General features: G+C 38.9%; 1 protein-coding gene across 1 annotated transcript; it reads right to left on the reverse strand.

The window, feature by feature from the left end:
• Positions 1 to 349: 349 nt before the first annotated feature.
• Positions 350 to 1,762, reverse strand: LOC145816057 (uncharacterized). The gene is made up of 3 exons (XM_082912305.1): positions 1,508 to 1,762; positions 1,092 to 1,228; positions 350 to 932 (listed from the first exon to the last, which is right to left on the reverse strand). Exons 1-3 carry the CDS (start codon positions 1,760 to 1,762, stop codon positions 350 to 352), a joined length of 975 nt encoding a protein of 324 aa, XP_082768431.1.
• Positions 1,763 to 11,801: the final 10,039 nt, after the last annotated feature.

Raw genomic sequence — 11,801 nt, forward strand, 5'->3', positions numbered from 1 at the left:
CATCCAGATATGGTTTAAACACCTTATTCATTAGGTCCATGAAGGCGGTAGGTGCATTTGTTACTCCAAATGGCATTATCAAAAACTCATAGTGCCCATATCTAGTACGGAATGCGGTTTTCTCTATGTCTTCGGCCTTAGCTTATAATTGGTGGTATCCGGATCTAAGGTCAATTTTTGAAAAGACTAGGGTTCCCTGGAGTTGGTCAAATAAATTATCTATTCGAGGCAGTGGATATTTGTTCTTGACAGTTACTTTGTTCAATTCACGGTAGTCATTACGTAGCCTTAAAGACCCATCTTTCTTGTTGACAAATAGAACAGGAGCACCCCAAGGTGAAGTGCTCGGTTAGATAAACTTCTTGTCTAGCAGTTCTTGGAGTTGGGTTTTCAATTCTTTCAATTTAGAGGTTGACATTTTGTATGGGGTTTTCGAAATTGGTTGTGTTCTAGGCACTACATCAATGGTAAATTCAATTTCTCTATCAATCAAATCATCAGGTAGTTCAGTTGGCAACACATCAGGAAATTCATTAGCTACAGGAATAGTTTCCACATTAGGGCTATCAAAAGTCACATTTAAAACTCTGAACAAATAACCCCTACATCCTTTTTGCAGCAATTTGACGGCTTTCAAAGCAGAAATCATATAAAGAGGTGGAACTATCCCATTCCTAGCAAACACAAATTTAGACAAGCCAGGTGGTCGGAAGACAACAAATTTATTCACACAGTCAATAGTTACACGGTACTTGGTCAAAAAATCCATACCCAATATACAATCAAAATGAGCAATATCCAATGGTAGCAAATCAACATACAATAACACGTCCCCAATCATGATGTCACACACAGGATACTCATAAACACACATCATAGAACCCCCAAAAGGTGTAGATATGGATAACAAATAATTCATAGGTTCTAGTGATCTAGTCAATTTTCAAGGAAAAACAAGCGACACAAATAATTGTGCAGAACCAGAGTCTATCAGCACATATGCATTTTGAGCACAAATAGGGAGTATACCTGACACCACAGATCCGGCATTTTGGATGTCTCCTGGCACAAGTGCAAACACTCTGCCTTACCTTAAAGTTTTTTTTCCCGTATTGGCTCCCACATTTGTTCTTGGTAAAGAAACGGATCCAGCTAAACTTGCCGTAGAATGGTTAGAATTTTGGGATATGAGTGGACAATCTTTTATCATGTGGCCAGTTTGGCCACACTGAAAAAAAGCACATGTTGATCGATAGCAGGCACCCTTGTGTTTTCTTTCGCATTCTAAGCAAATTGGAGTAGATCCACTACTTTGGCTTGAACTATTAGAGGATCCTGTGTTTTGCTTCTTTGAAAATGACCGACCCTTTTTGAAATTAATTTCGAATCTCTTGCCTCTCCATTTGGATGTTGGAGCCTTAGTCTATTTCATTGCGGCTAAGTTGGCTTCGGCCATTAGGGCTCTATCAAGCACATCCACATATTTGTGCAGTTTTAACACACCAACCTGATCAAACACTTCTAATGTCAAGCATTCTTCAAATTTTCGAACCTTTTTGTAATCGGTATCCACCATGTGTGCAACAAACTGGGCCAATTCGGTAAACTTGGCTTCATACTCTGCTATTGACATGTTGTCTTGCTTGAGTTCTTGGAATTCAGACACTTTTCTATCCCGAAAACATTGAGGGAAGTATTTCTCATAGAAAATCTCCTTGAATTGATTCCAAGTTAAAGCCGCATTAGTGTCTCGAATAATCATCCACCAACATCAGGCTTCATCTTTCAAAATATAGTTGAGCAACAAAACTTTCTGAACTTCGAAACATGGAAAAACTTCAAGTAGTTTTTCGGTCTCTAGCATCTATGTCTATGCCTTTAGCGGCTCAATACCACCCAGAAAATTCGGTGGCTTTATCTTGTTAAATTTCTGAGTCAAACTGAGAATGTCATCGTTGACCGGCTCTACTTGGAGTGGAAGGGGCGGAGGAGGCAAAGGTCATTGTCTTTGTTGTTGCATTATTGCTTCTGTCAAAGCTTCAAGCATTCGGTTCATTCGGGTCTCAGAAGATTCAGCAACACCTTCACTTCTTGGATTTTCCATTTGCCATAGGTAAACAGAGCACTAATAACACTACAAGAAATAACAATTTCGCCGACCAAAATATTAGTCGCCAAAGGTCACTTTTCTAGTCGCCAAAACCAATTAGCGACTAAATTCTTTTGTCGCCAACTTAGTCGCCTAAACCCTGTCGGCGAATGTTTTAGCAACTAAACGTGTGTTTGGTCGCTGAAAGTGAAACATTTGGCTACTATTTTATTTAGTCGGCAAAACCTACCTTTTAGCTACTAAATTTTAGTTGGTCGGCAAAGGGCCAATGTTTGGCTACTAAATTATTGGTAGCCAATAGTGAATTATATTTTTTTGAAATTATACATTTACCGATGAATGTTTTAGTCGCCAATACTTAAGGAATCGGCGACCAAACCTTTTAGTCGCCAAAAGTGATTTCGTGAAAAAAAAAATTACACCCTGCTCTTGTAGAAATTCGAACCATAAACCTTCCAAATTATAAACCTTATACAACACCTTCTTTCCACTATGCCTCCATAACACCATATGATTATATATGCAGCATATATTATTTATATAGTACATAGACCCGTATTAATATAAAAGTATATATATAAAGATAATTATTTTTTATTGAACATAATTTATGTAAAAATAAATTATTTATTAGACAAAAAAAGAAACCACTTTTGGCGACTAAATATAATTTTAGTCGCCAATTCTATACTTTTGGCTACTAATAATTTTTTAGTCGTTAAAAATAAAATTCCCGCGCAAAAATTACTACTTTTGGCAACTAAACTTCTTTTTAGTCGCCGAATGCCTCACTTTTGGCTACTAAATTATTTTTAGTCGCCAAAAACCCTCATTTTTGGCTACTAAAAATTTTTTAGTTGGTAAAGGTCTCACTTTTGGCTACTAAATTTTTTTTAGTCGCCAAAGGGCCTAACTTTTGGCTACCAAAATTTTTTAGTCGGTAAAAACCTCACTTTTGGCTACCAAACATCAATTTAGTCGCCGAATGCCTCACTGTTGGCTATTAATTTTTTTTAGACACCAAAGGGCCTAACTTTTGGCTACTAAAATTTTTTTAGTCGCCAAAGGGCCTAACTTTTGGCTACTAAAATTTTTTTAGCCAGTAAAAGCCATATATCGACGACCAAACAGATTTTTAGTCGCTAATTACTGTACTTTTGGCTACTAAATTTTTTTAGTCGCCAAAAATCTTTACTTTTGGCTACTAATGTTTTTTTAGTTGCCAAAAGCTATACTTTCCGCTACCAAATTTTTTTTAGTTGGGAAATTTGGTCGCCAAATGTGCTTTTTCCTATAGTGTAAACACAGGCAAATAATACTTTTCACAACATTCAATTTCAGTTCATTTCATTCTAGTGTCAATGTATATTGGTTCAGATATGTTCACTTGATATCAGACATTCATACATGCAGATGTAATGTCCCTAACTCTTACTTGGACATCCTATAGCTCATATGGATTCATGTGTACGGTAGAACACGTGCTCTGATGCCACTCTGTCACGACCTAAACATGCCCCCACAGGTTTAGCTTCGTAACCGGCCAGTAATCCTGGGATTACCGAAGGCCTTTGAATAGATTAACGTATAGCACGTGGGCTAGCAGAAGTAATTATAAACATACAACGTCCATAGAGCAGTGCAGACATACATAGGGCAGGAAATAAAAAACTTACATTTACAAACATATATGATGTCATCAAAATGTCAGTCTTACAACACCATAGATATAGATAAGCCCAAAGAAACTGACCAAACAAAGAAAAGAAAATAACTTAAACTTTCATTATGGTCACAAAACTTGATCACAATACATTTCGGAACCTCCTCGGGAGGCACACCGGTTGGCTGACTCAAACAGATATCCAAGTGAACCTCACTGAGCCTAGTCTCACACTTGGTGTAGACGCCCTATTTTTGACCACCTGTAAGACTTAGGCGCTTGTTCCAATGCACTTGATGATGAAAACTGCATTATGTGATTCAAGTTCTCAGCGAGGGAATCCAAGGTCGAGTCCCGAAATAATCCCAAAACCTTCTTACTTGCCTTATTCTTACCTTTGAGGTTCATTTTTAAACATTGTGTCACCTTATACTGAGCTTGAAATAAGGGAAGGGGGTAGTACACTAGGGCCCAGCCGTGCCCTATTGAGAGCCGACCGTGGCTATTTGGGCCCGGCCGTGCCTTGTTGGCGATACACATTGTTCTGGGCGAAAGCCCGCCAGCTGCCTTTTTCTGAAGGTATTTTCGACTTGTTTTGCAAAAATTCTATAAAAACGAGGTTATACCTCTGTTTTGAGGGTTGAACAATTTCAAAAGAACATATACACAGAGAAGAGAGCTCCTTCTTCCTATACAAGTCACATTTGAGAAAACCTATCTCTCTTTGACTAATAGCCATACACCATACACCACCTTAGATCATAACCTTAGAGCCTTGGTTGAGGATTGTTCATCACAATTCAAGCTTGAGAATGTGCTTGAACCAAGTTTGTGTTACAAACAAGAGCTTGCTTCTTTGAAAGGTATAAGCTTACCACCTTATCTTTTACTTCTTTTTCTATCTCTTATTAGCTACTTCTTGTGTTTTTGTGTTGTCTTAAGTCTATTTCAAGTGTTTAAACTTAGGTTTGGATAGCTACCAAAGGGTAGAGAAGGTTAACACCTTCTATTGCACCTTATTTCATAGTTCAAGCCCTTGTTTTTACACTATTTTCTTTGCCTTTTAAACTGATTTTCAGAGCTTGGAAAAGGCTAAAAAAACATGGTTTGAGGTCTAAAAAATGGAGAGGCTAGCCATCTCTCCTTGCATTTTGTTCACTGGCTTTGCTTTGCCTTATTCTTTTCTACCTTTTTATGCTCTCTAACATGATTTTTGGTCACTGTTTTTAGCATATTATGGGCTATTTTATGGCTGTTGTAATTTATTTCATTAGTATATGCTTGAATATCTAGATTGTTGCATTGTAAGTTTTCACATCGAGCTTGTTATGTTGTGTTATACATGCTTTAATGGCTTTTCTGTGGTTAATCAAGAATCAATCTCACAATTATGTTTGCAACCTCCCCTTTTTCTTCTTTTCTTCTTGTTTGAGAGTTATTTCAACCGATCAATGGTTATTCAAAATATGAGCTAGAGACCTATGCTCAATGGCTTAATCTCTATGGAGGTTCATCGTCAAAGGCATGGTTTTTCCTTCATATTTAGGAGTACCTCTCGCTTGACATTCTTCTCATTTAGCAGACTTAATCATCACTTTGGACAAATGAATTAAAGAATGGAAAAGACTAAGAAAATGGGCTTAAAATGAACCAACCAACATAAAGAAGATGAGTCGTATTGCCTAGGTTCGGTTGGCCTTTATGCCGAGTCTATTGTGTCAAGAGTCGTCACGCATCAATTCATGGTGAATTGATGTCCCTTGAAGCGTTTCTACTTCCCTTTTTGAGTTCACTCCATGACAAGAGGAAAGGATGAGTGTTATTCATTGCATTCATTGATTTTTGTCCAAATCGTGGCTGAAATCATCAAGCAAGCAACTTGCTCATTTATGGTTTTGGAAACGACTGTCCTTCTCTTGAGGTTTTCTATGACAGAGAAGTGTAAAAGGGACAAACAAAGCTCAGAAAATTCTGTCAGCACTATTTTCATCTCAGAGCACAAAAACAGGGTTTTGCACAAAATTAGGGCATGGTTGGCCTTATTTGGGGCCGGCCGGGCCTCATTGGGGGTCGGCTGGGCTCCAATGTTTGGTACAAGTGTGTTTTTGTAGAAACATGGGGCAGTGGCTGAAGGTAAAATAGGGCAGATTCCAAAGAAGGCAGGCAAAGATGCTTCTGAAACTGTCACGTGCATGTCATCCTTGTTCCTTTGTAAATTGTAAATTGTAAATTAATGCTCTCATTATTGTTGTAATTATTGTTGTATTTACATAGCTAGTTAAGTTAGATTACTAGCTTGTTACTTATTCTAGAGGTCCTTGTTGTAACGACTTAGTTAGTTATGTAATTCATTCAGTCGAATTTGAAGTAGTTAGTTTATTTTGGACATTCGGACATCGATTCGGACCCTCTTGCACAAGGACAAATATGTAATAAGTGTGTGTGTCTTCCAACCCCCATTTCTTTCTCCCTTTTATTTCTCCACTTATGATGGTAGTATACAACATCATGTTTATTTAGCATTCTCATGTTTGCATACACTCGTATCACATGCATTTGGGTTCAGCTCATCATATTAATCAGTGTCAAAATTCAATTTCATTACTTGAATATGTGATTTATCACATGTTTTGAATCGGATCATATACCATGCTCATAGCCTAGCTTATAAAAATTGCATAAATGTGTGCGTTGCATTAGTCACATTGCATTGTTTAGGAACATGCATATTTTCTAATTATTTTGCTTTGTTTGGCTTGTCTTGAAGTACTAGGTGAGAGTTTATTGCTTTAGCATCTTGCATTGCTTGTGATTGTTTCCATATCGAGCATGCTTTTATGTGAGGCTATTTGCTTAAATGATATACTTGTTTGAATGCCAGTGGATGAAGGCAAATTGCCAAAATTGGGATAAATTGATTAAATATACACACTCACCTTTTCCAGTGACGCGTATTCAAACCAATTTTCAAACAAACACAAAATCAAAAATTCCAAGTTTTGCAAATTAGTCTATACTTGTGTGCGTCACATAGTAAAATATCCTAATAATCAGAATAAGAGCATATAATGTAAATAAAAATCACATGATGATTAGTAGAGGCCGATCTTTGATCGGGTGAGTGGGGTGCTCAATTCATGAACTTTTGCTCCCGTATCTAAGCTCCCGTGTAGCGATCCCAATTTTCCCACTTCGCTGAGTATGTCGGGGATCGAGCTGCCCGGTCAGCTTATGGGGGTCCATGGGGCAGCGCTCCTTGGTGGGTCCAAGGGCAGCGCCCTGGCGGGGTTGAGGGAAGCGCCCCCAAGCAAAAATGCAAAATGCATTACAAGTTGCTTGTCCACTCGAGCGGCCGTTTATGCGCTCGAGCGGAGAATGTTTGGTTTCAGAAGTTTGACCTATCTGCAAAAGTACTGGGAAAATGTATTTCACACTCGAGCAGGGCTTTCCACGCTCGAGCGGACCATGTTATATCAGTTCATGAATCTGATATTTCAGATCACTTTTGTATATCGCTCTCTCTAAAAGCCCTTTCCTCTCCCTTCTCTCTACATTTTCCTACGCCAAATTGGATCAAAACCTTGATTTCTCAAAATCTATTAGAGTTCTGTCATAGGTTCTTCATCAAAGTTGGTTAACTTCTCGAGGGCTTCATTGTGTGCGGTGAAGATCGAGTTTCAACACCGTTAATTTTTGGGGATTTCATCTCATTTCTTCTTCAAACCTTGAGGTAGGAATTTTCTTAGAGTTATATATATATATATATATATATTTGCAAGATCTATATGATTTTCAAAATCATCTTTCGATAGCTTTGAAAATTGATTGTTAATTTAAGAAGCTGAGCGATTTTGAAAGTGGGTTTGTCTCTTGCTCTTTTAAAATGATCTTATGAGTTTTGATCTTCGTTGATTGAAGAAAAGATGATTTTGGAAATTTTTCTTTCAAAAGATTTGAGTTGTATAGTTTTGGTGAGAAAACCTAGAATTTGGGGATTTTTTTAAAAGAGACTGAAAATCCATGAATGATATTATTATATTTATTTTGTGTGTCAAAATAAATGAATGTTTGGAAAATTTCTTATTTATATTTATATAAATGATGAATTTCAAGGAATATGAGAATTGTTATTCATTTTGAAAATTATTGTTCAAAACATTGAAATAGTCTTGAAATGACTAATTGTTGAGGATAATTGAGAAAAGGGAATTGTGTTATTTCTTGGATGATGAATTGGAATGAAAGTATTTATATTCATCTTGTGTTATTGGCATATCAATTCATTTGATTACATTAAACTTTGAAAGTTGATTTGAAAACTTGCATTGAGAAAAGAATGTTGAGAAACAAGTTTCCATGAATTGGTTTTGGGGTAAATACAGTGGTAAGTCCTTACAGGTGGTGTAGATGATAGGTGTCGAGCCTTCCAGTCAATGCTGGTAAAAATGACAAATTGGTAGTACTTGTATAGTCTACTTGCAGACACTGACCTAGGGATTACTAGAGTCGTATTTACCACCCTTGAAATGAATTGTTAAGTTTTGAACACTTGAAATTGCATGATATCATTCAGCATGATGGTTTTCAAAAGTTGAAAATGTGATTTATCTTCAAAAAGGGCATAGCATGGCATGTGCATTTCATCTCTTGAGAGTTGTATAAAATGTATATACTTTGTTAAGAATTTCCTAATGGGCTTTATGCTCACCCTACGGGATTTTTGTGTAGGAAAAGATGTGGTGATCCCACCCAATAGGGGCGAGGAAGTATGTGTGTTGGGAGTACAATGCTCTCATTTTGCTGTGACTCTGTGTGTAAGCCAAGGGCTGTGTTTGTGTGGGTTTGAATAACCATTTTGTCTAACGAGGCTCAAGCCTTGGAAACTTGTAAACCTTTGGGCGTATTTATTTATTTATTTACTTGTTGTTGTATTAATGTATTGTTGCATTAAGAACTATTGTATCATGTAATGTAAGTTTGGAGATTTATATTCGCTTTTCCTTGAAAGAGCCATGATTGTTGTCTTATCATTTGGGCTAAAAATTTGGGGTGTTACAACTTGGTATCAGAGTTACCGGGTTTGAATACTTGGAGCTCGAGGGATGTGGTTGTTTAATCACAATGGGTTTATTTAGCTTGCTAAGGAAGTGTTATGCCTTTTTTTGACTATGTGATAACATGCTTATGTGACTAAATGGGTATGGGATTGGACTTTTGGGATGTTGTTTGTGCCTGTTAAATTCCTTGAGGTCTTATTAGAAGAGTACTTGATCAATACTTATTCTACTAAGAATTCTTGGTTTTTCATGGGACGAATCTTATCATAAGAGTATAATCCGTATGTGTTTACATGACTAAGTGCTTCTGTGGAGTGAAATTGAATTGTGTATATGGTAGAGAAATATATAGAATTGTTGTAGTCGAACGTGTGAGTCAAGTTACGAGCACATATGAGTTAATGTGCTAAATTATTTCTCATGTGTCCTTTATGAGGATGTCAGGAAGGGGCCAAGTTCGTGGTGGTAGAGGCGGGAGGCGTGGTAGGGCTTGGCAAGGTGTACATGAGGTACCGGTCCATAGGGTTCCGGTGCAAGAGGAAGGGTTCGGCCAAGCTAATATGGCCGAGCAAGCAGGCTAAGCTAATGTGGCCGAGCAGGTGGGACAAGCGGGTTAAACCGCAATGGGGGCCCTAGCTCAAGAAATGGCAGGGGCTTTAAGAGAGTCTATGAACTTGTTGAGGGTGGAAAATCAAGCTCGAGAGAACACCGCAGAGTCAAGGGTGAGTTTCCTTACTAGAGAGTTCTTGCGGGCCAAATTGAATGAGTTCCATGGTGGTCCCGAGCCCAAGAAAGTGGATGAGTGGCTCGAACAAACTGTGAAGACATTTGAAATGCTTCACATCGAAGAGTGACTCTAGCGAGCTACTACCTTAAGGGAGACGCAGGTCAATGGTGGAAATATGCCAAGGGTAGAGTGGAGCCTACATGGGAAGCCTTTGCAGTTACTTTCCAAGATAAATACATACCTCCCACTGCTAGTGAGAGATTGAGGCAAGAGTTTAAAGACCTCAAACAACTCGACATGCCCGTGGTCGAGTATGAGGCGGTCTTCTCTAGTTTGTCCAGATTTGCACCAGAGTTAGTGGCAACGGAAGAACGCCGTTGCATTGAAATTGAAAAGAAATTGAAAACAAAAATTATGTTCAAGCTTGTCGGAAATATGATTCGAGAATATGACCGTCTTGTGGAGACGGTGACACACATAGAAATTTCCATACAAGCCGAGGAGGAGAGGCTTCGGAGTTCGAGGTCTAGGGACTAAGAGTCTCAAGAAGACTATAGGCAGAACAAGAAGAGCAGGAACACCTACCCATCTCAGTCCCAACCACAGCAGTCTAGATCCACTTTTCCTTTGCCTAGTGAGGGTCCGGGAAAAAGTGCATTGAGTAGCTTCTCGTATTTCAAGTGTGGCCAACCGGGTCACAAAGCCTTCTCATGCCCACAGAAGGGAGGAGGGCAGTTAATGTTACCATCACCTAACCGATCTCAAAGTCAGTCTCAGTCTCAAAATAAAGGTCAAGGGTTTAATTGTTATCAATGGGTCAGTTGGGGCATATAAAGAGAACTTGCCCACAGTTGGGAGGCGCACCTAGCGTATCAGGGTCGAGGCAGACTCAGAGCCACCAGCAAGCTCAATCAGTCTAAGTTTCGCGAGTTAATTAGGGAGCCACTTCGGCTCAGTCAGTACAACAGGCCTATGCTTCGAGAGGGGAGCAAGTTAATCAGGGGCCACAGGGGTGTGTGTATGCTGTTACCATGCCAGAGCAGTTGCCAGAATCCTCAGTTGTGAGAGGTATTTTCGTTGTGTGTAATTCTTTGGCTAATGTATTGATAGAGATGAGTGCATCTCATTCATTTATATCTACTACGTTTGCTTCTGCATTGGGTTTAGAGGTGGCATGGTTAGTGCCTCCACTCATAGTAGAGTCACCTGTTGGGGGTATAGTTGATTTAGACCGGGGTTGTCGTGATTGTGAAATACAAGTTGCCAGGTGTCGACTTTTGTTTCCTTTTGTGTTGCTAATATGTTGAGTTTTGATGTCATTTTAAGTATGGATTGGTTGTGTTCTTATCAGGCGGTGATTGATTGTTACCATCAGAGAGTTACGGTGTGCACTTCGGGTGGTGATCGTTTCTATTTTATGGGGAATCGAGTTGATAGAGCCTTGTCACCAGTTGTTGACCCTCGTAGTAGGAGCAAGCTTGCAACTCTCTTGGATAGTGAGAGTGATGGGCTCGCGTTGAATTACCAAGGGTAGTTTGTGAATACCTGGATGTCTTTCTAGAAGATCTTACTAGTTTACCGCCTCACTGGGAGATCGAGTTCTCCATTGAATTAGTGCCTGGCACGGCATTGATTTCCATGTCATCGTATAGATTTGCACCTGCCAAATTGCATGAGTTGAAGATTCAACTCCAAGAACTTTTAGACAAGGGCTTCATTCGCCCTAGTACATCGCCTTGGGGAGTGCCGACTCTCTTTGCAAAGAAGAAAGATGGGTCATTGTGGTTGTGTATTGATTACTGCAAGTTGAATAGAGTTACAGTTAAGAACACGTATTCTCTATCTAGAATAGATGATTTGCTTGACCAACATAGAGGGTCTCATTGCTTCCCAAAAATAGATTTGAAGTCGGGGTACCATCAGTTGAGAGTTCGGGAGGAGGACATTCAGAAGATGGCCTTTCGAACTTGTTATGGCCACTATGAATTCCTTGTAATGTCTTTTGGGTTGACCAATGCACTGGCTTCCTTTATGGATTTGATGAACAAAAGTTTTTGGGAATACTTGGATCGTTATGTGGTCGTCTTTGTGGATGACATCTTAATTTATTCAACCTCTGAAGAGGAACACGAGACTCACTTGTGGGTAGTGTTGGGTTTACTTAGTGAGCACCAATTGTATGCCAAATTTGAAAAATGCGAGTTTTAGGTAACAGAGGTGAAGTTTTTGGGGCATGTAGTGTCT

The sequence above is a fragment of the Camellia sinensis genome, unplaced genomic scaffold, assembly GCF_055761805.1.
Source record: "Camellia sinensis isolate YWXY unplaced genomic scaffold, ASM5576180v1 Unanchor3, whole genome shotgun sequence".
In the NCBI taxonomy this organism is placed as follows: Eukaryota; Viridiplantae; Streptophyta; class Magnoliopsida; order Ericales; family Theaceae; genus Camellia; species Camellia sinensis.